Here is a 26,212-nt window from a genome sequence, read left to right as displayed (position 1 = left end):
GAAATATTTGGTGACAGTGGCATTGTGTAAAGTATTACATACAGTTCCTTTGGGAAAGAATTTGGCAGTAGTATCAGGAGTCCTAAATCTCATAATCATTGCCTCCTTAGGAGATAATTCAAAAGAAAAGCTATGTGTCCAGATTTTTCAAATAAGATTATCTAATAGGCTGTCATAAGACTTTGTGTCCTTTTTAACATTTAATCCCCTACTGCTTCAGTGAGGATAGGGAAGACATTCTTACCATAGTTGCAAATGATTCAGAACTGGGGAGGATGATAAGATGAGTCTGTCAAATTTCTTCTGTTGTCATATTATTTGCTAGGTGTCAGTCCTCCCCTGTCAGTTGTCAGATGATCACTTTTCAAAAAGAAAGGCTTGTCAACAGAATTGAAATTGAGTGGCAGTGTAGACTAAATCATTGTGTATAGCCCCCTTTACCTGGCACCATGATTCTTGCTTACCAATGACCACTGAATTAATCTGGTTTCAGGTTTTAATAATTCATGATTTATTTACCTGCCATTTTTGTCTTTACTTTTCTCTAGAAATGATATTTTTTGGTCTATAGTTTATAATTTTTCCTCACTTCATCTTTTCTCTCACTGCCTGATGATCTAGATACTAATCATCTCATGTCTCGGTTGGCTAGAACAATTTGTTTCCATGAGTAGTTCATGCCAGAAACATTGCTGGTCCAGTAACAACTGCTGAGTGGCTCTTTGTTGCCTCATTCACCAATAGAGTAGTTCCTTGTGTGGTTGCTCACCTTTCTGGAGTATGAGAACTCTTGCCTCTTTTTGTCATGTTCTATGGACCAAAGTATTTTCCAGAACTCTAATTATCATGGTAAAAGTTCCTTTTGTATCAGCTGCCAGGAGTGATAAAATTTAAAGAAAAAAAAACCACTTAAATACCGGCGATTCAGAAACTTTCTTTGAACATTTATTTTGTGTATGCATTTTGTATTTAAGTTGTTCTAGTTTTTATTCTTATGTGGTTATTTAACAAGTTCTTTCCCTCTCTTCTATACTTAATATCGTAGGTAGATGATAAAATGCTCAGCTGTCAGGAGAACGTTTGATCTTTAAAAGTATGAGGATCTAGGGATTTCCCTGGCGGTCCAGTGGTTAAGACTCCTCATTTCCACTGCAGGGGGCGGGGTTCGCTCCCTGTTTGGGGAACTAAGATCCTGCATGCCATGCAGCGCGGCCAAAAAAAAAAGGTACGGGGCTTCCCTGGTGGCGCAGTGGTTGAGAGTCCGCCTGCCGATGCAGGGGACGCGGGTTCGTGCCCCGGTCCGGGAAGATCCCACATGCCACGGAGTGGCTGGGCCTGTGAGCCATGGCCGCTGAGCCTGTGCGTCCGGAGCCTGTGCTCTGCAATGGGAGAGGCCACAACAGTGAGAGGCCCGCATACCGCAAAAAAAAAAAAAAAAAGTACGAGGATCTGCAAAAGTTAGTACTCTAGAGTGACATTTTCCATTTTATATTCTTTGGAATGCTATTCCTGTAACATGTTCCCTACTGCAAACCAACTCTCTCTCAATAGTCCTGATTCGTATATAGTGTTAAAGTTCAAAAAAGTCCTGCAGAAAAAAAACCTGTTAAACATTTTAATCTCAGTATTTCCCAAACTTACTTGACAATGGAACCACTTTAAACAACCAACCAACCTTTGACACTCTGTAGGGCTCTCAAAAAATAATTGGGAAATAACATCCCAGAGAAATTAGTTTAGAGGTCTGTGGACAGCCCTGGAAAGTTTCAAGCATAGTAAAGACTATGAACTTTGTCCTGAAATTGGAGTCTAGTACAGGGGTCGGCAAACTTTTTCTGAAGGCCAGATAGTAAATATTTTCAGCTGTTTGGGTCATATGGTCCCTGTTGAAGCTATTCAACCCTGCTATGAAAGCAGCCATAGACAGTGCTAATATGAGTGAGTATGACTGTGTTCCAGTAAGACTACAAAAACAAGCTGCGGACCTGTAGTGTGCTGCCCTCTAGTCTAGCAGGTCAAGGAGAGATGGAAAACATTTTATGATCCTCCTACGCCTGCTCCAGGTTTTTACAATGTGGTTCATTCAGTTTAAGCTGAAGTATTGAAAGGTTTAAGAATTATTGTATGGTTAATGCCTAATTCCTCAAATTACTCATGTTTGAGTAAGGAACTAGAGGGGTTGAATGTAAATTCAGGGTTTACATTTGGAAATTATATACTAGGAATTCTCTTTTAGGGTTTTATGTGGGATTGACTTTTGATCTTCTAGTTCATGTCCATAATACTTTGGGGGAAAGTAAAGGAGATTACTGCATATGGTGTTTTGTTTTGTCTTTTGTAAAATTTGTGTGAATGGCTAGGCAGTACATTATTTTGTTTTTGTAGTTTTTAAAAATATTTATTTCATTTATTTTAATGTTTGGCTGCGTCGGGTCTTAGTTGCAGCACTTGGGCTCATTGTTGTGGCACGTGGGCTTCTCTCTAGTTGTGGCGCGTGGGTTTTTTTTTTTTCTTTCTCTAGTTGTGGTGCGTGGGCTCTGTAGTTTGCGGCATGCAGGCTCTCTAGTTGAGGCACTTGGGCTCAGTAGTTGTGGCGCGTGGGCTTAGTTGCCCCACGGCACATGGGATCTTAGTTTCCCAACCAGGGATAGAACCCACGTCCCCTTCATTGGAACGCAGATTCTTTACCACTGGACCACGAGGGAAGTCTCTAGGCAGTACATATTTTATCTCAGTGACCTAAATTGTAATTCTACTGTTACTGAAATATCTAATGTTAGTTGGTTAGAAGGCATTAACTTGATAAAGTAGCACAGAGGTATATTGCCTGGGAACTTCCCTGGTGGTGCAGGGGTTAAGAATCCTCCTGCCAATTCAGGGGACACAGGTTCAAACCCTGGTCTGGGAAGATCCCGCATGAGCAACTAAGCCTGTGCACCACAACTACTGAGGCTGCGCTCTAGAACCCGCGAGCCATAACTACTGAGCCTACGTGCCCTAGAACCCGGGTGCTGCAACTAATGAAGCACACGTGCCTAGAGCCCATGCTCTACAACAAGAGAAGCCACCGCAATGAGAAACCCGTGCACCACAGCAAAGAGTAGCCCCTGCTCGCCACAACTAGAGAAAGCCCACGTGCAGCAACAAAGACCCAACACAGCCATAAATAATAAATAAATAAATAAATTTATAAAATAAAAGTAATAATAACCTGCTGGTTAAAAATATTAGCACTCTTGGTATAGGAAATTTTAAAACGTTAATTAAAAAAATACAATTATCTCCCATGATGAAACTTTGGGAGATTTAAGCTTCTTTTCCATATTTTTCAAGGTTATTGTGCTAAGCATGTGTGTGTGTGTATATATATATATATATATATATATGTATTTTAAATGAGGATAAAATCTTTTTTTTAAGTAATCTTTATGTAACTTTGACTTCATAGCAATTTCTTTCGACTGTTTATTCCAGAGAGTAGCAGACCGACTGTATGGTGTATATAAAGTACATGGGAATTATGGGCGAGTTTTCAGGTAAGCATTATGCAAACTTTTATAATAAACAACAACTAGCTCTAATTAGCTTTTTGCCTAAGAACTATAATTCTTGAAAATATATGATTCTGGAAAGCAAAAGATTATTTTTTAAATGACGTTCTGTAGTAGCAGTCTTCAGACTTTTCACTGTAAAGCCTTTGTTTAAATAAAAAATAATAAGGGAGTCCAGTATATTGAGCAGATAAAAGATAAACTGCTCTGAAGCAGTGAGCGGTGTCTTTTACTTTCTTGGCAGAATGCCCAAGAAGATTCCTTGGAAATCACTGTCATATAGAGTTAGCGATTTTCTTTTTCTTTTCTTTCTTTGTGTCACTTTATAATTTCTGAAGGCTTTTGCAAGATGGATTTTTCAGTCTTGAGGTAATATTAGTGTAAATTAGAATATTTACTTGTGTAGATAACTTGCATATCTTGGTTATTTTTGAGCTTTTTCTTTTGTGAATTTTTGTGTGTGTTAATTATTTTAGTTGTGACATTTTAGAATTATCCAAATCTTCTTGTAAGAAAAATGTCCTTGCTAATGTTCTAAGTCCTTTTGATTGAATTAATCAAAATAATTCATTTAACATATTTGAATAGGTAAGACATTCATATAGCACAAAATTCAACAGGAACAAAAGCTTATATAGTGAAAAGTCTCTTCCCTCCTGCCTGCCAACCACCCCGGTCTCCTCCTCTGAGGCAACTAATAGCAGTTTCTGAGTTACTTGTGTATCCTTCTAGTAACATGTAGCACCATTAATGTATATATTAACACACAAACAAATTCATTTCTCCCTCCCCCCTTTCTAAAAAAATATTTATTTATTTATTTTTCGGCTGCATCGGGTCTTAGTTGTGGCACACGGGATCTTTCATTGCGGCGTGCGGGCTTCTCTCTCTAGTTGTGGCACGTGGGCTTCTCTCTAGTTGTGGCACGCAGGCTCCAGAGCGTATGGGCTCTGTAGTTGTGGCGCATGGGCTCAGTAGTTGCAGCGGACGGGCTCAGTTGCCCCTTGGTATGTGGGATCTTAGTTCCTTGACCAGGGATCGAGCAGGTGTCCCCTGCATTGCAAGATGGATTCTTAACCACTGGACCACCAGAGAAGTCCCCCCCACCCCCATTTTTTTAAACATGGAAAGGGAGCATGTTTTATACATTGCTATGTTCACTTGTTTTACTTTGCTTTTTTCTTACTTAAAAACAGCTCTCCAATATATATTGTTATCAGTAAATAATTTTTTGGCTGCATTGGATCTTCATTGCTATGTGCGGCCTTTCTCTAGTTGCGGTGAGCCGGCTTCTCACTGCGGTGGTGCGTGAGCTTCTCCCTGTTGTGGTGCATGGGCTTCTCACTGCGGTGGCTTCTCTTGTTGAGGAGCATGGGCTCTAGGTGTGCGGGCTTCAGTAGTTGCAGCACGTGGGCTCAGTAGTTGTGGCTCATGGGCTCTAGAGCGCAGGCACAGTAGTTGTGGCACATGGGCTTAGTTGTTCCGTGGCATTTGGACCAGGGCTCGAACCCGTGTCCCCTGCATTGGCATGTGGATTCTTAACCACCACACCTCCAGCGAAGCCCTTCTGGTGGTTTTTGATATACAGAAATACTCAATTTGTTAAATTCAGTTAACATGTAAGTGGTTAGATTTTCTCCTTTATAAAGTAATAGCCTCTGACTTTTGTGTATATCTTAATAAGGTCTTCCCCACTATGGATTATAAAAAAATAGATTTTTCATTTCTTCTACATTTTTGTGGTTTTATAAATTTTTGATTCATATGAAATTTATTTGAATGTCAGGTGCGAGATATGGCTACATATTTACTTAATTTGAGTAACAGGTTATCTATATGTCTTGGTTGATCAAATGGAAGATGGGACAATATCAGCATTATATGATGTTTTTAATGAAGAGAAGCATATTAATATTGTAAACATGTAGACTCTTCATAACTACGATAGGAGTATATGTCTAAACAGGAATAATGGGAAGAAAGGCAAATTCAAGTCAGCTGCATGAAGAGCGACTTACCTGCTTTTAGATCTATGCGTGAGTCAGCCCTGATTTTAAGAATACTACTCAAACTGGAACTCTAGTTAAGCTTGGGAATATGCTCATATGATAATTAACGTAAATCAGACACTCTCAAAAGTAGTACATTTATTGTAAATAATAAATGGACTTGTGTTAATTTGAGAGGCAAGTGGATGAAAGGTCACTTGGCTGAATCAAATTGTAAAGAAAATTATTTGCATTAATGTCTCATGATAAGTATTATACAGATTCGCCTTTCTGCCAACTCAGTAAATTAACAGAAAGCCATTTTACATCTAAAATATTTCATAAAAAGTGAGCCAAGGAGACCACAGGTGGTTGAAGTAATTTAAGCAGGTAATCAAGAGCCTGAACCAGAGCAATTGCCAGTAGGGACTATTAAGGAGACATAAATGACAAGATTTATCAATTGATTCTTTCAGTCATTCAGCACACATTTGCTGAGCTCCTGCTACCGTGGTAGGTGCTAAAGATACCAAAATTTAATTTGCAGGCAGCTGAATGATTAGGAGGATTGTGATAGAGAATGTAGGAAAAATAACAGGTTTGAGGAATGAATTAAAGGGTTCTATTTTGAATAGATTGCATTTGATTTAAAGATTTTTATTAAGCAATTGGAAATTTGGATCTGCAGTGTAAGAGGCTGGTGAGAATATGAGTTGTATATAAAAGTTACATCCTAATAGAATGATATTTAATGTAGGGTTAAGGTGATAATGTTAGAGGGTTAGGGTAAGTCTGTGAGAAACTCAAGGGCGGAACCTTGGGGAATATCTGTGTTCAGGGGTCAGGCAAAGAAAAAGAACGTGAGGGAGACATTGGGAAATTGATGAGGAGTGCGCAGTGTCAAGCAAGTGAAGGGAGCACTTCAAGAAGTTGGAGTTATACTGTAGAGGAATTGAATTTAGTCGAAAGGAGGGGAAATGGGTGGGTAAATCTTCGGTGTTAATTTGGAGAGCAGTTTGGTTTGAGTGATATAATGCAGTGGTCCTAGGGATGACAGGAAAGGGTTAAGGAAGGAAAGACAGCAAGTTACTGATAAGTCTGTTAAGAAAAGTCTCTGAGGTTATTCTTGAAGGGGTATAGGGCCTCTTTGTGGTGGTGGCTTTTTGCAGGGGGAGCAAGGGTAGGAGGGTGGATGGGAGAGAAGATAGAGAGGAAGGCACAGAGCTGTCTTAAAGGAGAGGAGCAGTATGTGGCAGGAGGCCACTTTAGTTGGCCCCTGTCTTAGTAAAGCAGGTGTCTCTGCTGAGAACAGGTGAGGTGATTCTGTGGTTAGGAAGCTTGAGGGGAGTGATATAGGGCAGTCTGTCTCAAACTAATGGAGAAGAGAGTTCTTAAACTGATCCTACTGCATATCCTCCTTTATCCCCCCTTACCAACTCCCTGGGGGATTGGCTGGAAGCAGCTGTGGCAAGTGCAGAATCTCTTTGAAGACTTGAGTTCTGTCAGTTTATTCAAATTTTACATTTTACTCTGTAGAGCATCCATGGTTATTTAAGCATATATATAACTTTCCCTGCCTCAAACTTAAAATTCGTTCTTCAGAAAAACTGTGCCATGCTTAGATGACTTCAGATATCGAAGGTGAAGTATCCCAGTTTGAGAAGCACTGATGAGGGTATCATTTAGGAATGTGGGAAAGGATTGCAGAGCAGTACCAATTGGTGATGAGTGTTTTTTATCTTTTCTTTTTGTTTCCTTTTTATTTTTTCATTACTCTTATGGTCAGTGGCACTACACTGACCATAAGAGTAATGAAAAAATCCAGGGAATTTCCTGGTGGTCCAGTGGTTAAGAGTCGCATTTTCACTGCCGGGGCCTGGGGATTAAGATCCCGCAAGCCTCGCGGTGCAGCCAAAAAAAAAGAGTAACGAAAAAATCCAGAGCTTGAGAGCCACATAACTGGAAAAAGTTCAATGTGTTTCTGTTCTTTGGTTTGGAATTTGAGAGGGGAAGAAATATAAAGCTGATTTCATCAGCTTTGTCTCTTAATTTAAATGTTTTCTATATATATCCAATAACTTTGTAAAATTATGCCTTTTTGCTAAATGAGAGATTGAAGTGAGAGAATGGATTAAGAAAATGATTGAGCTATGAGTAGAAAAAGACTGTCAAAGAGGGAAGGAAAGGTGACAAGACTTAAACTTACTTGTAAGTAAGAAATGAGCAGGAATTAGATGCACAGAGAAGAAACAGGGAAGATTTTTGTAATATGTTCATGTTGCATGTTGCTGGGTTTTTTTGTTTTTGTTTTTTAAAGTATGGGAGTTCATTTTTTGCTCTTCTTGAGTTCCTAGGCTTTTTGCAGCTTCCTCCTGGATATAGCACCTGATTCAATTTAGGACAGGCCAAAGGGTCATTCCATGTAGGTGCTTATAGGACTTGTCTATATGTTCACTAGTTTCAGGAACTTTTAAGATCTGCCTGTCAAGAATTGGACCAAACACTGTTGACTTGAAACAAATAGACTGCCAGATATTTCTCCAGCAAAGATTAGCAGAGAATTGCAGTTCCAGGCTGCAACAATGGCAAGGCTCATGCAAGTTCCCACAGGGCAGGGGAAGGAGAAGGCTTTAATAGAGAGGAAAAGGAAGTTGGGAGGGCTAAACAAAGAGTCTCCGTGGCTTTTCATTGGCTGAGACCTGGCCAGGAAAGAAGAGGAATCTTTCTTCTTCTTGGGCTCTGCTGTGGACACAGGGCATGAGAGCTCCCCCTTTTGGTCTTCCAACTCTATTTAATTGAGGTTTCTGTTTATTTTTTACAATACACAGGCAGGGTTCACTCTACAAAAGACTTAGAAAAAAGAGAGTTTTAAGTGCCAGTAACTAAAGTTTTTGAAGCGAATGAAAGCTGTCAGGAGCTAATAGCCTAAAATGTTATATTCTGTTAATTGAACATTTTAAAATACTCATCTTAATTCATAGATTGTGAATCCATATAGAAGCAACCAAGGAAAAACATCTTTCCCAGATTCGGTTGGTATAATTCCTTTCAAGGGATTCCAGGAAACTGCAAAAGAAAATTTTTTCAGAGTCATGTGTAAACATGATCAGGGATATGCAAACCTTGTCATATACCTCAGAGCTCAAAGACGCACAGGATGTATTTTGTTGAAGGATTCTATAATTTATTTTTTGGTCATGTGGTTGATGAGTGGCGGTGAAGAGCTCTTTTTTTTTTTTTTTTTTTTTCTTTTGGCCGTAACATGCAGCTTGTGGGATCTTAGTTCCGTGACCAGGGACTGAACCCGTGTACCCTGCAGTAGAAGCGCGGAACCCTAACCACTAGACCGCCAGGGAATTCCCTAAAGAGCTCATTTGATGAAGAAAGCCAAAAAAAGGAAGTGAAGGTTGGGATTAGTAGGTAGAACACTCTGATGGCAGTTGATTCTAATCTCAGCTCTGCCTTTCATTGGATGCCTGACTTTTGAGTAAACCACGTTAGATCTCTGAGCCCGATTTTAAATATCTGTTCAATTGTGGGGTTAAATGGGGAGAGTGGTTTCCAAACCCTTTTTTAGCATGGAACTTTGTTTAAATGAAATGATATACGGAAGTATAAACAAATAAAACTTCTTACTACAGACTTGCTTGGGGCTGGAGACATTGCCTCCCATGCCTCTATCCCTGATGAACACCAGATTGGGCAGCTAAATTTAGTTCTGTACCTCTATTTTTGTTGTAATAATATTTTTATTCCTTTCCAGAGTCTTGACCCATTCTTGGAGTTCTTTCCTTTCTTTCTTAATGGAACTGTAAAATACTAGAGCAGGAGGGACCTTTGTGGTTTTATAGTTCAGATTCCTTAAGCTAGGAGATAAGGATGGACTTCAGAGTCTCTGAAATTACTTAAAGTTATTATGAAATATTGGCTATATTCCCTGTGCTGTACAATGTATCCTTATAGCTTGTTTATTTTACACATAATAGTTTGTACCTCTTAATTTCCTATCCCTATCTTGCCCCTCCCTCCTTCCCTCTTCCCACTGGTAACCACTTATTCGTTCTCTATATCTGTGAGTCTGTTTCTTTTTATTATATTCACTAGTTTGGTTTTTTTTAGATTCCATGTATAAGTGATAACATACAGTTCTCTGTCTGATTTATTTCACTAAGCATAATACTTTCCAAGTCCATCCATGTTGTTGCAGATGGCAAAATTTCTTTTTTGTGGCTGAGTAATATTCCATTGTGTGTGTGTGTGTGTGTGTGTATGTATCTGTATATACATGCACATATATATACCACACTTCTTTATCCATTCGCCTGTTGACGTCTGTTAGGTTTCTTCCATATCTTGGAAATTGTAAATAATGCTGCTGTGAACATTGGGGTGCATGTATCTTTTCGAGTCAGTGTTTTCATTTTCTTCATATTTGTAACCCAGGAGTGGAATTGTTAGAGCAGGCAGTTAGCCAGATATGAGCAGAGAAGAGAGGCATGGGTCATATGACAGGAAGCCATAGAGGCATATGACAGGGTCCTAGAGGCAAAGAAAGGTGGGAACCTCTTATGTCTGAAGGTAACTTTTTGCTCATTATACCCTCATTACAATAGAATTAACATTGCAGCCAGAGCAGTACCCATCTTGCACCTGACACCATGGCAGATCCGAGAAGACCAAGGACAAAAACAGCCCCTCCTCTCAGAAAGGTGGAACTTGGATGAAAGCCAGGAAGTTACCCCAAAGTCCCTCCCTCCTTGATGAATATTCCACCCGTTTTCACACCCCATATAACCAGCTTGCCAAAAGGAGCTCGGGGCAGCTGCTCTTCTGAGCTTGCCAGCTCTCCCTCCTGAGAGTATACTGTTGCTCAGTGAATCTTCACTTTGCTTACTTGGCCTCTGTGTCTCGTCTCTGAATTATTTCTGTGACAAAACAAGGACCTACCCTCCGGCAACAGAATTGCTGGATCATATGGTAGTTTTGTTTTTAGTTTTTGAGGGCTCTCCATATTGTTTTCCACGGTGGCTGCACCAGTTTACATTCCCACCAACAAATGTACAAGGTTTCCCTTTCTCCACATCCTTGCCAACATTGGGTGTTTGTGCTCTTTTTGATGATAGCCATTCTGACAGGTGTGAGGTGGTATCTCATTGTGGGTTTTTTTTTTTAATAATCTTTTTTAAAAAAATAAGTTTGTTTATTTATTTTTGGCTGTGTTGGGTCTTCGTTGCTGTGCACGGCTTTCTCTAGTTGTGGTGAGCGGGGGCTACTCTTTGTTGCGGTGCGCAGGCTTCTCATTGTAGTGGCTTCTCTTGTTGCGGAGCACAGGCTCTAGGCACGCGGGCTTCAGTAGTTGTGGCACACGGGCTTAGTTGCTCCACGGCATGTGGGACCAGGGCTCGAACCTGTGTCCCCTGCATTGACAGGTAGATTCTTAACCACTGTACCACCAGGGAAGTCCCTCGTTGTGGTTTTGATTTGCATACTGAGCATCTGTATGTCTTTGGAAAAATGTCTATTCAGGTCTTCAGTCCATTTTTTAATTGAGTTCGGGTTTTTTGATATTGAGTTGTATGAGCTATTTATGTATTTTGGGTATTATCAGTCATATCATTTGCAGCTATTTTCTCCCATTGCATGGGCTGTCTTTTCATTTTGCTGATGGTTTCCTTTGCTGTGCAAAAGCTTTTAAGTTGAATTAGATCTCATTTGTTTATTTTTGCTTTTGTTTCCATTGCTTTAGGAGACAGATCCAAAAAAATATTGCTACCATTTATGTCAGTGCTCTGCCTATATTTTCTTCTAGAAGTTTTATGATTTCCTGTCTTACATTTAGGTCTTTAATCCATGAAGTCTCTGAAATTACATGCAAAATTTTGTTTGTGATTTTCCCTCCTTAGTGGAAAAGGTCCATAGTTTTCATCAGATGCTACAAAAGATTTATTACCCTCTTTGATCTGGTTCATCTGTGACAGTTATCCACCCATTAAGTACTTTATGATAGCAGTAATGCCTCTTATAAAGTTGATGTTAAATCCTTCTATACTTTTTATTTTATTTTTTGGCTGTGTTGGGTCTTTGTTGCTGCGTACGGGCTTTTCTCTAGTTCCGGTGAGCAGGGGCTACTCTTCATTGTGGTGCGCAGGCTTCTCATTGCTGTGGCTTCTCTTGTTGCGGAGCATGGGCTCTAGGCATGCAGGCTTCAGTAGTTGGAGGTATGCAGGCCCTAGAGCATGCGGGCTTCAGTAGTTGTGGTGCATGGTCTCAGTAGTTGTGGCTTGCAGGCTTTAGGGCATGCGGGCTTCAGTAGTTGTGGCATGCGGGCTCTAGAGCTCAGGCTCAGTAGTTGTGGTGCACGGGCTTAGTTGCTCTGCAGTGTGTGGAATCTTCCCGGATCAGGGATTGAACCCATGTCCCCTGCATTGGCAGGAGGGTTATTAACCACTGCGCCACCAGGGAAGTCCCTCCTTCTATACTTTAATAATTCCTTGTTAATGGATCCCTCCTCTCCCTCCTCTCCTTCCTCTCCCTCCTCTCCCTCCTCTCCCTCCTCTCCCTCCTCTCCCTCCTCTCCCTCCTCTCCCTCCTCTCCTTCCCTAAACTGGTTAACATTTTCTAGTTCCAATCCTCGGCATGTACCTGGACCCCAGTTAGAACCTTTTGTTTAGCAGATGCTTCTTAAATTGTAATAGGCATACAAGTCACCTGGAGAACTGTTAAAATGAATATTCTGAGTCAGTAGATCTGGAATGAGTCCTGCAAGTATGCATTTCCAACAAGTTCCAGGTGTGATACTGTTCATAGACCACAGTTTGAGTAGTCAAGGGCTAGACTATGTATATCTTGAGGGGAGAGGTCTTGTGCCTAGTAGTAGTGGCTGATACATAGAACCCAGTACATGTTTCCCTCCTCACATTTATTCATTTATGGGTTCATTCTTTCATTTTACCGACAACCTATAAATGCCAAGTATTTATCAGGCACTAAATGACTTAATAGGAGTAAATAGATGATTAAGTGTAAGTCTTACCTTTCTTGAACTAGTTTTTAGTCTTGTTTGGTAAACAAAAGAATTAAATTTGGTTTTATTGACCTTGAGTTGGTAGCACATTAAAAGGTGCTCAAAGATTAGATGGATGAAGTACCTGTGGAACATCCAATGGATAGTTGATCTGGACTGTCCATTAATTCTATTGACGTGACCTATAGCTGCGTTAACTGTGATTGCTACATTACAGATTTGGCTAGTTATGCCTGTAATCTGCCAAAACCCCTAGACTTTGTTTTTCATGTGAAGAGCTGGGCTTTAGGTATGTTGAATTTGAAGTGACAGAGGTATATAAAGGCAAAATTGTCTTGTAGGCATTGGAAGTGTGGCTTTCGATAATATAGCTAGAGATGTTAAAAATTCATTTTATAAACAGCAAAGCACTAAAAAAAGGTTAACTGTTGCTATTACTATTTTGAGGGTAAACATATGACTAAAAATCGTCGGAAGGAGATATGTTTATTTATGTTTGTTTTCCTTCCTTGACAGTTTTAAAAACCATGTACGGTTTTACCCTTCTAGTATTATAAGCGTATAATCTGATATTTCAAGAACAGTGTATAAAAACTACAGATTAACAGAATCATAGTGTTTTAATTTTTTCCCTTTTATGATATATGCAATTGAAGGTGTTTATTATACATAGCAGAAAAATTGGAAACAATCTTGAATGATCAGGAAAATGTTAAAAAATTATGAGTTGCCATCTGAAATAATGCTGAGAACAAGTTATTTTAATAATGTGGGGAAATACTATTAATAGAAAAAGCATAATACAAAATTGCATATACTGCATGATCTCAGCCATATTAAAATGAGCAAATAAAAAGAACTAGAAGGAAATATATCAAATTATGTCACCTCTTAGTATTTAGGATTATAGATTTATTTCCCCCTTTATTATAATATACATATGCATCTTCCATAAAAAGGAATTTTTATTTCAAGAATTTTCACTGAAATGACAACAAAATGATCTGTGGTTTTAAGTAGACTGTCATGCAACTTTAGTGCAAGTTATCAAAGTTTTATGGTACACCTACTATTTCTGTACAGTTGTCTTTTTCTGTTACCTATTAAGATAGTGACATGTAATCATGTGTGTTTATCAGACTCATCCATGTAGTAATTAAAAATATGCACGCCTCAGCTCTGTCCCTGAGATTCTAATTAAGTAGATCAAGAGCAGGGTAAGTATTCATAGTTTCTAAAAGCGCCACAGTTGATTTAAATAGGCACCCTAGCTGAGAAAGTTGTCTGTAAGCAGAAACTGTTTTGTATGATACTTTCTTTGCACTTAACAGCAGCAGATACAAACTTTTGAACTAATATTTTAAAGCCTTCACTTGCATTTTAGTTGTTAAACTTCAGGGAAAGGAGCATATTTGAGTCACAGAAAATAAATCCAAAATAGATACTATACATTGTTTAAAAGCTAGCTAGAAAACAACCTTGTAAAAGAGTCCTTTAATAATATTCCATATCTAATTCATGATGTTTTTGGTTTTATCTTTTTCTTCTTAGTGAGTGGAGTGCCATAGAAAAAGAAATGGGTGATGGACTGCAGAGTGCTGGTCATCATATGGATGTGTAAGTACCCAGAGAATTTAAGGTAGAACCTGTGGTGACATTAGTGGTGAAGTGTTAGTGATTCTTCTGTTCTTCTGTTTTTATAAAGTTTGCTGGCATTTATATTGTACTCTCTGTATATAGATTTGACTTAAAGAAGTTTATCTCAGGAATGCAAGATTAATTTAACATTCAAGAATCTTTCCGTTCAATTCACATATTAGCAGAGTAAAGAAGAAAACCCATGTGTTCATTTCAGTACATGTAGAAAAAGCATATCAACATCTACTCACAGTAAAAATTTTCATCAAACTAGGAATATAAAGAATTTCCTCAGTCTAAAACTTACAGGTAATACTGTACTTAATAGTGAAATATTGGTGTTTTCTCCTAAAATCAGGAACAAGGCAAGGTTGTCTGCTTCCACCACAACTAGTAAAAATGGTAGTAGAGGTCCTGGTCAGTGCAGTAAGACAAGAAAATCAAATAAGGGGCATACATCCTAGAAAGGAAGAAGTAAAACTCTCTTTATTTGCAGTTAACAGGATCTTTTATGTAGAAAATCATAAAGAATCAACCGAAAATATTATGGAATAGCTGAATTTAATGAGAATGCATGATACACAATGAATATATAAAAAAAGTTGTTTTTACATACTAGTAACAATTGGAAAATAAAAACTTAAAAATGCCATTTATAATAGCATCAAAACAGAATACTTACAGATTAATTTAATGAAATATGTGAAAGACCTCTACACTGAAAACTTTATATATAAACATTGCTGAGAGAAAGTAAAGACCTAAATAAATGGCGAGACTAAACCATGTTCATAGATTGATTGGAAGACTCAGTAGTGTTAATATGACCATTCTTCCTAAATCACAGTCCCAATCAAAACTCCAGTGACTTTTTAATAGAAATTGATAAGCTGATTCTAAAATCTATATGTAAATTCAAAGAACGTAGAATAGCCAAAACAGTCTTGAAAAAGGACAAGCCTGGAATATATTACCTGATTTCAAGACTTAGTATACAGCTATAGTTACCAGGAGGTACTGAGATAAAGAGGTCAGTGGAATAGGATGGAGTCCAGAAATAGATCCACATTTACATAGTTCATTTCAAGAAATGGTTCTGGAATAACTGGATATCTTCATGGAAAAAAATGAACCTTGAGCTATATCTCACACCTTACGTAAAAACTAATTCAATTTGGATGATACACATAAGTGTAAAAGCTAAAATTGCAGGTTTTAGTAGAAAACATAGGAGAATATTGTTGCAACCTTCGAGTAAGCAAAGATTTTTTAAAGCGGATATGAAAAGAAAAAAATATTTTTAAAATGATAAATTGTTCTTCATCAAAATTAAAGATTTTGCTTGTCAAAAGACACCATTGGAAGTGGAAGGAATGTGGGAGTACAGTTTCAGTTGGGGAAGATAAAAAGTTCTGGAGATGAATGGTGGTAATGGTTGCACAACCATATGAATGTACTTACTGCCGCTGAACTGTACATCAATAAATTGTTAAAAAGGTGAATTTTACATTATATTTTACCACAAACACACACAAATGCACCATTAAGATAATGAAGAGGCAAGCCACACACTGGGAGTAAACATTTCCAACCATAATATATAAAGAACTCCTATAACTGAATAATAAAAAGACAAAAATATATTTATTTTATCTAAGTATTATTTTTGGGGGGCTGTTATATAAGCTGACCAGCTGCTTTTCAACCATTTTGTTAAGTCTTCCTGCATTCTGTTGACTGGATATTTTTAGTATTTGCAAGAATTTGGGATTATCCCTTTACTTGGTTTATTTAAAATGTTAAATAAAATTAATTTTAGTAATGATATCTAAAAAATCTTTACCATTTTCTACCCAAAGATGTGCTGCTTATCCCTACACTATGTTTCCTATCTTCAAGCCACCAGCTACCTATCTTCTTTTTTGTTTTCTTAACATTAACTTTTCCAGAATTGTAGATTTATGAACTAAAGGCAGTTTTTCCTACTGTTAACAATGATTCTCAAGATGTCTTTCAGTCACATAGGGGAAATTCCACACTCTAACAAATGTAAATTTATATTTACAGAATACATATTTTGCCTACTTTTATAAATACTGTAAACACATCACTTTTCAGTGAGCATTAAGGTAGATTTTTGTTTGTTTTTAGAATTCAGTAAACTTGTTTACTTGTCTACAAGAAGTGGACTTGGAGACATAAAATATATTTTTCTTTTATGTCCATGCTAGGGAATCAGAATTGATTTGAAAAAAGGATGCTTCTTATACCATACAGAAGTAGGAAATGACATAGCCCATGTCCTTAGGGAATTTATAATGTGATCAGAGAAAACCAACACAAGAGACATTTCTTTGATAAAATTTAAGTCCTCAATTTTTGATAAGAGATCAGAAGTAGAGTGATGACTAGGACTAAAGAAGTCTGGGAAGATTTCTAGAGGTGTTGAGATACATATGGTAGGATTTGGAGAAGTAGTGTGGAAAGCCATCACATTTCTGTGCAACGAAAGGCTCAAGGCCAGGAACAAGAGTGGCACGACCGTGAAGGGCTTGTCCAGATCAAAGCAGAGGTTGCTATTGAGAATTAGAATAAAATAAGGCTTCTAAAATTTTCTGTAATCTTTATTTGCTCGACTTTTCCTTTTGTAGCTTTTTGGCATTACTGTATGTAGTTGCTACCAGGAACACTAATGTACCAATTATACTAAACTCTTACTCTTTCTACAGATTTTGTAGCCCTTTTTGTAATATATTTGAACAAAAGATATTGCAGTGCTTCTTAAGCTACCTTAAGAAGGACCGTTTTTTGTTTGCTTTGTTTTTCTATTTCTAAGACCTTGCTGATCAGAACATTTAGGTAAATAAAATAACATTGTCATGGTAGTTAAAGATTGCTGTAGGGGGGAGGGATAAATTAGGTGTGTGGGATTAACAGATACAAACTACTGTACATAAAATAGGTAAGCAACAAGGGTTTACTGTATAGCACAGGGAACTATATTCAGTATCTTATAATAACCTATAATGGAAAATCTGAAAGAAATATATATATATATAACTGAATCACTTTGCTGTACACCTGAAACTAACTAACATAATATTGTAAATCAACTGTATTTCAATTTTAAAAAGTTGTTAAATGTTTCTAAATGCTTATTCTCACTTTCTGTACTTGCTTTTGTCACTCATGGGTAGCAAATGGTCTGTGGACCACGCTTTGAATAGCCCTTCTTTAGAACGTCAATACTTTGTGTCCTGATAAAGGTTACTCTATGCAATGTTTTTTATTTTTATTTATTTATTAAAAAAATTTTTTTTACATCACATTTTTTAAATTCAAACAAAATCAAAAAAATTATAATCATCCTCATCAGTTCACTCAGTCCCATGTAATTAATTTTTTTTATCTTTATCTTTTGTTAGCAATTTTATGAATTCATCAGTTTTCCATTAGAGTTCTGAAAATGCTTATTCATTCAGTTCAGCAGTGTAGTCAGTTACCAGAAACCTGTACTTGTCAGTCTTTTCCATGAATTCCTTGAAGATGAAACCCTTTTATGGGAACATTTTTGCAAAAGCATCAGAATACACCCAGAACTATCTGTAAATGGCAAAAGACTTAAAAGTGACCACAGTTAAAGATTTGATGAAAGTTCATAATAATGCAATTGACAAGGAAATTTAGTTATTTCTGAGATATACATTTGCAATGTTTTTTAAATAGGTATGCGTCTTCTATTGATGATATTTTAGAAGATGAAGAACATTATGCAGATCAGTTAAAGGAGTATCTTTTTTATGCAGAAGCACTGAGGTAAGTATAATACATGTTCCAGATGCAGCCCTGTGGCTGGTCACCACTCATATACTACTCTAAAATAAAGATTTTTAAATGAGTTAATTCCCCCAGATATTGAATGAGGTCTCATTGTATTCCTGTGTGTTACAGAGTGCTAGACATAGCTGAGATGAGCCCTCTGCTTGAAGCATTATGTTGATAAAACCTGTTAGTCTCAGACTTCAGGTCTGTCTGTATGTTGTTCTACTTTTTCCAGTTTGAAGATTGGAAGCAAAGTACAGATTGAGAGTGTGTAGCATAATCTGTCGCTAGGTTGTATATTACCATTTAAATTCTGTAATTTTTTCCATACCTGCATATTTTATCTCCTTAGTAAGGTTGTAAAACTTCTTAATGTCAGGACTTTGTCTTCTCTTTTTATAGTATCTTCTACAGAGCCAAACAATTCTCTGGGAGATAGTCCAGTTTAGAAAAATGAATTGTTTTCCTATCACTTTTTAGGGGGCCAAATTATTATTATTTTAAAATTTGATTACAACCGATTTTGTTGGCATTAAATTTTAAATTTGAATGGATATAAACCAAAAACCAGAAATTAAGTTTGGTAAAAATGGGAATAGGAGTTTTCCGGTAATTACAGATTAGAAGGCAGAAATCAATTTAGAGGAACATAGACAAACCCCATGTTTACAATGATTGTGCCACAGATTTAAACTGCAGTAGTGCATTAGTAAACTGTTCACACTGAGATCTTCACCTTGAGATTCGACAGCTGTTTCTTGAAAAAATATCTCAGTACCTTCTGCAAATAAATTGGCCTTTCATGTGCCTTAGCACACTTAAAATTTCTCCATTGTATATATACAGAACACCTACCATTTGGGCAGGGCAAAATGCATACTTTCATAACAAAACTATAATGTACCTCTCAAGTATGAACAATATACACGTAATACATGGTATACAGTATTTACAAAATATAAAATATAATACAAGCTGTTTGTAATTTTTTAAACTCATCTTTTGCCCTTGTATATTGCAACAAGGTAATTTTCCATTTCTGTACCACTGCTTTTCAAGAGTCCAGGGATTTTGGAAAAGCTATGTTTTACATACGTACTGGAATCTGAGATGTAAGTTTGAACTTTTAGGAGAGTTTTAAAGTGTACTGCCATCAACTCCCTATTTTGGTTGGAATTTTCAATGGTGCTTCCCATCCAGTGACTAGGAGGCTTTGGAAGAACACTAGGAGAAAGTGGATCACTAAACTTTACCCCAGCATAATTCTCCTTTTGGCTCACTTCAGTTAGAAATGATGATTTCTTCAAATGCTTATTTTTAATATTCTCAGTATTTTTAAAAGGCTTTTTTTCCCCTGCTTCTGAATTATATCAGATGAAACAGAATCCTGCCAAAAGTTATTTTCATTTCTTTTTGCAGAGGTGATCTTGGTTAGTGGTAAGTTACATTTGCTTTTCTGTCTGTTTATCTTTGGTTGTTCACACAAGTGTATACCATGAACAAGCTGGCTGTGGGGAATGGCAGTTTTCTCCGATTTTCCCTTCTTTGATTTTAAAAGTACTTTCTATCATCTTGTCCAGTTATACATATAATACATAGAAGAAAATGGTTTCTGCCTGCCCCCTACTTTCTGTTTTAACAACTGCTTCAAGAACTTTACTGCCTTAATTCCAGTCACTTTCCTAGCTCAAGTGATCCTTATAGGAAGCCATGAGGAGATGGAAAGACAAGGTAATCTATTAGATCACTGCCCTTTCAACACTTGTAATATGGTAGGGAAGCAGGACACAAATAGAAAGCCAGAGCACAAGGTAACATAATCCATGTCAAAAAGGGTAACTGCCAACAGAGCTCCCTGGTTTTAATAAAGTTCTAGAAAATAAAGGAACCTTACTAGGAAACAAGTACAAAAGCTCACTTTTACATTATCACTAATATTACAGGAGAGCCATGGAATTGAAAGGAATCTATACAAAATTTAAGTAATCATGGTGGACAAATTTAATTTTTTGCAAGGCACAGCTAGATAAGCTGCAAATCTCTCAAACAGTATTCTTTCAACAAATGTCAGTAACTTATTTTCACTAGTATTATGAAGGTTTTTGAAATTAAAGTCAAAATGTTTTATTTTGATACAAAGGTTACTTTAAGTAATATAGCGACTTAGTACGGTTTAAGTTTTAATCAGTTTTATCCTAGTCCAGTAGCAACTGGGCAGCATATCATCAATTCAATTGGTAACTTTTCTTTCGAAAACTTCATCATTCTGGACACAAGTAATAAAACTACCTTCCATTAAGAATAGTTAAACAGTAAATGCCGTTCATCTGATAGACTAGCACAGAGAAGTTATCGCTTCAAAGAGGCAACAGCTCTGCTGTCGCTCCTGCCAACTTTCGAAGTTGAAAAGTACAGCTAAGTAGGTTGGCCCGGCGAGGAGCAGCGCCCCAGTTGGACTGGCGCCCCACACCGGGCACCTCATAACTCAGTAAAAAGCCAACTGGAAGTGGGCGGCTGCCAGCCCATGGCAAACCCCACACCAGACGGCGAGAGACCGTATGCATGTCCTGACGAGTCTTGGCACTACCAACGGTCCCCTATCACTTTTAAAATCAGCCTAAGAATTCTGTTAATAAAACAGAGGAGCAATATTCCTTTAGTTGTTCAGTAGCTGGTATGAAAACATCACATTGTTAGCCTTTTTCCTTCTAGAGTTTTGAGTAGTAAGAAGTTACACTAAGGACTTCCCTGGTGGCGCAGTGGTTAAGAATCCGCCTGGCAATGCAGGGGACATGGGTTCAAGCCCTGGTCCGGGAAGATCCCACATGCCACAGAGCAACTAAGCCCACGTGCCACAACTACTGAAGCCCATGCACCGCAACGAAGAGTAGTCCCCACTCACCGCAACTAGAGAAAGCCTGCACGCAGCAATGAAGACCCAGTGCAGCCAAAAATAAATAATAAATAAAATAAATAAATAATTAAATAAAAAAAGAAGACGTTACCACAAGGTGTTTTCAAGTTACAGACCAAAAGAAAGTTGCTGAACACAGTGGAATTCTCTGCAGCTCTTAAGTTATAGAAAAGATTAATGTGTATTGATACAGAAACATATGTGTCTTTGGTATATAAATAGTTGAGACAGAAAAGATGTAGAATTACTGGGGGTGGGTGGATATGTGTATTTGTAAATGCCTAGGTAAAGTCTGGAACGATATATACTATCTATTAACATGAATTATGTCTGGATAGTGGAACTGGGGAAAAGAGAGCGTTCTTGAAACTTATTTTGTGCATTCCTGTATTAGAATCCTTTTTTTTCTTTTCAGTGAGCATGGATTACTTTTAGGAAAATAAAAACTAATAGAGGTTTCTAAATAAAAAGAAGAAAGCTTTGAGATAATGTCTTTTTAAACAATACTCAGTTGTAATGTGAGATTATAGCATTAGTTCCTATGTTATACAAAAGCTTTTTTTAAATGTATGTGATAATGGTATGTTTATTGAAAAAAATGTTGCAAGTATCTGGAAAACAACCTTTTTTGTTTTAAGTATATATAAAGTTTTTATGTTTAGGTTCTGCTAGATTAAATTTTTAATGTTGGGCTACTACATTTTAAACTTGAAAATTCTGTATATAAAAGTTCCGACTGTAGTAAGACGTGAATGCCTCCCCTTAACCCTTGAAAAAAAATTTTTTAACATATTAATGGAGAAGCCACAAAAATTAAATGGCAGCACTTTCTTTCATCCCTAGGGCTGTGTGCAGGAAACATGAACTTATGCAGTATGATTTGGAGATGGCTGCTCAGGACTTAGCATCCAAGAAGCAGCAGTGTGAGGAACTGGCAACTGGGGTGAGTGGTTTTCCATTTAGGTCTCTGGTATTATTACAGCAAACCTTAAGTGGAATGGGCTGCAGGATGCCCGTAGCTTTTACAGGGAAATAATTTGTGGGCAACTTTATAATTCTTTTGTTTGTGATCTTGATATAAAAGGATGTAAGCCATTAAAACACATATTATATAGTGTTGTAAGAAATTTTGCCAACATTGCTGTGTGTAATAAGAACCATCTCTTTTCTGATTAAGTCCAAGTGAAAAAACATTATTCTTTGGGATTGAAATAATAACCTTTGCCAGGTTTAATTTTACCTGGTATATTATAGAAATTTTAGATAACTTTGCCCTTTTAGAATCAGTGCCTCTCTCCTAACAGGGAGCTTTTTGTGTACTTTATTCTTAAATGCTTACAGTGAATACTTGTGAAGAAAATTCCTTATCTTATTATATTGGACTTAGATCATTTTTATAATCAGCTTTCTACTGTCCAGCTATTTCATTGGAATAAGAAAGCCGTCATGGTGAGAGCACACAATCTGGAAGTAAAGAAGCAGTTACAGGGCTTCCCTGGTGGCGCAGTGGTTGAGAGTCTGCCTGCCGATGCAGGGGACGTGGGATCGTGCCCCTGGTCCGGGAAGATCCCACATGCTGCGGAGCGGCCGGGCCTGCGCGTCCGGAGCCTGTGCTCCGCAGCGGGAGAGGCCACAGCGGTGAGGGGCCCACATACCGCAAAAAAAAAAAAAGCAGTTACAATGCCACCATTTATGAATCATTTCATAGTTAACAAGTACTTTACTTGTGAAAGTGCTTATGGGCTACTCACATAGAGATATGTGGGAAAAGACCTCTGCATGAAACAGGTAGACACTGTCTTGATTTATTTTTAAAATCCAGGGGAAATTCCCAGTCCATTTTCAGGGAGCTTGGTTCTCTACTCCTAAATGTGTTTCCCTCAGTAAACTCCGGAGAATAAGGAAATGGTAAAGCAGTGAAGCTTGAGGCTTGGATTTAGGCATCCTGTTTTATTAATAGATACCAAGTTTTAGTGTGAGTTACACAGATTTTAAATAGTTTATTTAGTTTTTTCCACTGTTGCCTGTTGAATTTTATCTATTTTTTATATCACAGAGTAATTAGAAAAAATATGATCACTAACATAAAGAAGTAACTTGCCTAATACGTCACCTAGAAATTTTCCATATGATGAAGAAGCTCAGTTAAAATTTTTCCCTTTTTGATTCTTCCATATTTTCCAGTGTTAGAAATCTTATTAGTAGCCCCCTGGTTGTAAGGCTTGTGGTGTTTTCTGTCCGAGCTAGGGAGGAAATGGCTATTTCCCCATTTTAAAAAAAAAAATAATAATTGTGGTAAAATATCCAGAACATAAGATCTTTTTTTTTTTTTTTTTTTGCGGTACGCGGGCCTCTCACTGTTGTGGCCTCTCCCGTTGCGGAGCACAGGCTCCGGACGCACAGGCTCAGCAGCCATGGCTCACGGGCCCAGCCGCACCGCGGCATGTGGGATCCTCCCGGACCGGGACACAAACCTGTGTCCCCTGCATCGGCAGGCGGACTCTCAACCACTGCGCCACCAGGGAAGCCCCAGAACATAAGATCTTTATCTTAACCATTTTTAATGGTAAAGTTCAGTAGTACATTTACATTGTTGTGTAACCAACCTGCAGAACTGTTTCATCTTGCAAGATTGAAACTCTGTACCTATTAAATATCAACTGTCAGTTTCCCTCTCCACCCAGCCCCTGGCAGTCACCATTCTACTTTCTGTCTCTGTGAATTTCACTACTTTGGATACCTCATATAAGTAGACTCATACAGTATTTGTCTTTTTGTGACTGGCTTATTTCACTTACCACAATGTCCTCAAGGTTCATCCATGTTGTGTAGCATGTGTCAGAATTTCCTTCCTTTTTAAGGCTGAAAAATATTTCAGTGTATGTGTGTTGTTTATCCATTCATCTGTTTCTATTTCATTTTAGACCGTGAGAACATTTTCTTTGAAGGGAATGACTACCAAGCTCTTTGGTCAAGAAACTCCAGAGCAGAGAGAAGCCAGAATAAAGGTGCTAGAAGAACAAATAAATGAAGGAGAACAACAACTTAAGTCTAAAAATCAGGAAGGCAGGTAAAAATGCTGTGGTGTTTTAACATGGCTAGACATGTAGACTCTGTGACAGATTGTTTATAACCATTCCCAGCTTCACCAGTGTCCCTGGATGTAGCCTGTTCTTCTAAAATGCAGTGATTGAGTATTCCTAAGAAATTTAAGTAATCAAAAATCATGTTGCGTAGAAACAGTTGTTTTAGTGTCAGGGAAAGAGGAAGAAGAAAGTATCTAAGCTTCATAATATTATTTTCCTGTACTTTTCATGATTTCTATCCTTTGCACATTCCCTCTGCCCTTTTCTGTCAGTTAAAAGCCTGATCATTCTCCAGTGCCAGGCTTTTGCATTACTTCTCTTGTGAAGCTTTCTCTTATCCTCACAGGCTGTCATAGCACTTGGTTCATGCCACTATTGCATGGCAGTTTTGTATTGGGTGGTTGGTTGTACAGTGTGACTGTCCCTGGCTAAATTACAAACCCTTCAAAGTCAGTGACTATGTCTCTTTCATCTTTATGTCCCAACACCTTGCATAGGGCTTGGAATGTAATTATTCCATAAATATTTTTAGAAATTCAGTTCTCAAAGGTCTGCCATGACTGTTGGGCTCATTTTTCATATTGTTGTTTTCATCTGATAGTTGTTGAGTAGACCAAGGCAGACCAAGAGTGTATCACTGATTTGGAGGTGATTTTCTTAATTTTTAGAACTTCCGGCATCAAGTAAGTCAAACTAAACTCTCACGAGTAGAGTTAAAAAGACAGTGGTTAAGATTCCACACTTCCACTGCAGGGTGTGTGGGTTCGATCCCTGGTCAGGGAAGTTTTGCATTTCAGGCGGTGCAGCCAAAAAAAAAAAAAAAAAAAGACAAATTGCTCTCAGAATTTTAAAAACTCTAGTTGTCATTTAAAGTAAGCACGTGATAAATGTGATACATAATCCATCTTGTTGAAAAGAATGTATGTTTTCCAGTGACCCCAGGAAGGCAACTTCATGTGGCACCTGTTAGCTTATGAGCTGGTTCAGGGAGCCATTTACATCTGTTTTATGGGAATAATTTGAAGCTGGAATTCTTGTGGCAAAATAGAGATTATTAAAATGTAGATGAGTGTATGACTGCTTTTTCTCCCACTGTAATTTTTAGGACGAGAAAAAATAGAACTATCTTATACACGCAATAGCTTTTTCCTCTATATAGACAAAAACCCAACTCAGATGAGAAGTGGTTATTCAAATTCATAATATGTAGTTTACTTAATTTAAATAAGAATAATAATAATGACTATACCTTTTATTTCAGAGAATTTGTCAAAAATGCTTGGGCTGATATTGAACGCTTCAAAGAACAAAAGAACCATGATTTAAAGGAGGCCCTCATAAGCTATGCAGTCATGCAGATCAGTATGTGCAAAAAGGTAGGTTTTGGTTTCAGTGAAGGTACAAGTATATTCAGAAGTGCCTGCACATTTCTTTAAAATCGGTTTCTTATTTGGACCAAAGTATTTATCATTTTTAAGTCCATTCTTCTCCTCTTCCAGAATGTTTCCCAGTTTCTCTACTTAATTTTGAAAGAAGGGTCATAATCAAAATATCAATTACCGAGTCTCTACTCATCTAAAGTTCCAAATTTGTATGCCCCGTTTATAACTTGTATGTGAAAATATGTACTAACAACAGTACTTTGGTTATACGTCCCAGGGTTACTGCCCTTGGACAGGGCAGTACAGTACCATTCCTAACAGTGATACATACTTCGACTGGAAAATGGTTTCAGCGTTATTTTGGGAAACCGTGGCTGCGTTATGGTTTGTTGTCAGAGTAAACCCTTCACGTAGTTGACATCTCAGTAGAAGGCAAGGACGTTGAAGCTTATTCTGGTTAAAATAAATGTTTTGGCAGTGATGGAGATCTTTCTAAAACGCTGTTGTAAGAACAAAATACAAAATATTCCTTAACCTCTTCTTCATAACCCAGGATCTGCCTGTGCGACCACCAGTCATTCCCGCGCTTTACATTTCTGTAGCACTTCGCAATTTATTGAGCGATTTAACATGCTTTATCTCAGTATATCACATAGTAAGATGGATTCCCATATTTATTAAGACATTCTTAGAGGGCAAAAAATCACACTCATACAAACACTCTTATGCTTTAATTTGTCCAAAGTTTGTATTTTCTGGCTTGGAACCGTCACTTTCTTAGCCCTTTTTACTTGTATGACGAGAAAT

At 37.6% G+C, this 26,212-nt stretch overlaps 1 protein-coding gene and 1 pseudogene across 2 annotated transcripts in view; one reads left to right on the top strand and one right to left on the bottom strand.

Annotated features, from left to right (window-relative positions):
- The window catches only part of SNX4 (sorting nexin 4), a 62,134-nt gene that overhangs the window by 32,819 nt on the left and 3,103 nt on the right, over positions 1–26,212 (top strand). For both annotated transcript variants that reach the window (XM_030858987.2, XM_060298192.1), the window contains 6 exons: positions 3,475–3,536; positions 14,115–14,180; positions 17,928–18,017; positions 21,781–21,880; positions 23,862–24,007; positions 25,285–25,399. In XM_030858987.2, the coding sequence (XP_030714847.1) occupies positions 3,475–3,536; positions 14,115–14,180; positions 17,928–18,017; positions 21,781–21,880; positions 23,862–24,007; positions 25,285–25,399 (579 nt within the window). The remainder of the gene's footprint in view (positions 1–3,474; positions 3,537–14,114; positions 14,181–17,927; positions 18,018–21,780; positions 21,881–23,861; positions 24,008–25,284; positions 25,400–26,212) is intronic.
- LOC138842662 (proline-rich nuclear receptor coactivator 1-like) lies at positions 18,812–20,505 on the bottom strand (annotated as a pseudogene).

Source organism: Globicephala melas, chromosome 4 (genome assembly GCF_963455315.2).
Source record: "Globicephala melas chromosome 4, mGloMel1.2, whole genome shotgun sequence".
Lineage (NCBI taxonomy): Eukaryota > Metazoa > Chordata > Mammalia > Artiodactyla > Delphinidae > Globicephala > Globicephala melas.
Note: the sequence above shows the minus strand (reverse complement) of the source record. Positions and strands in the feature narration are given on the sequence as shown.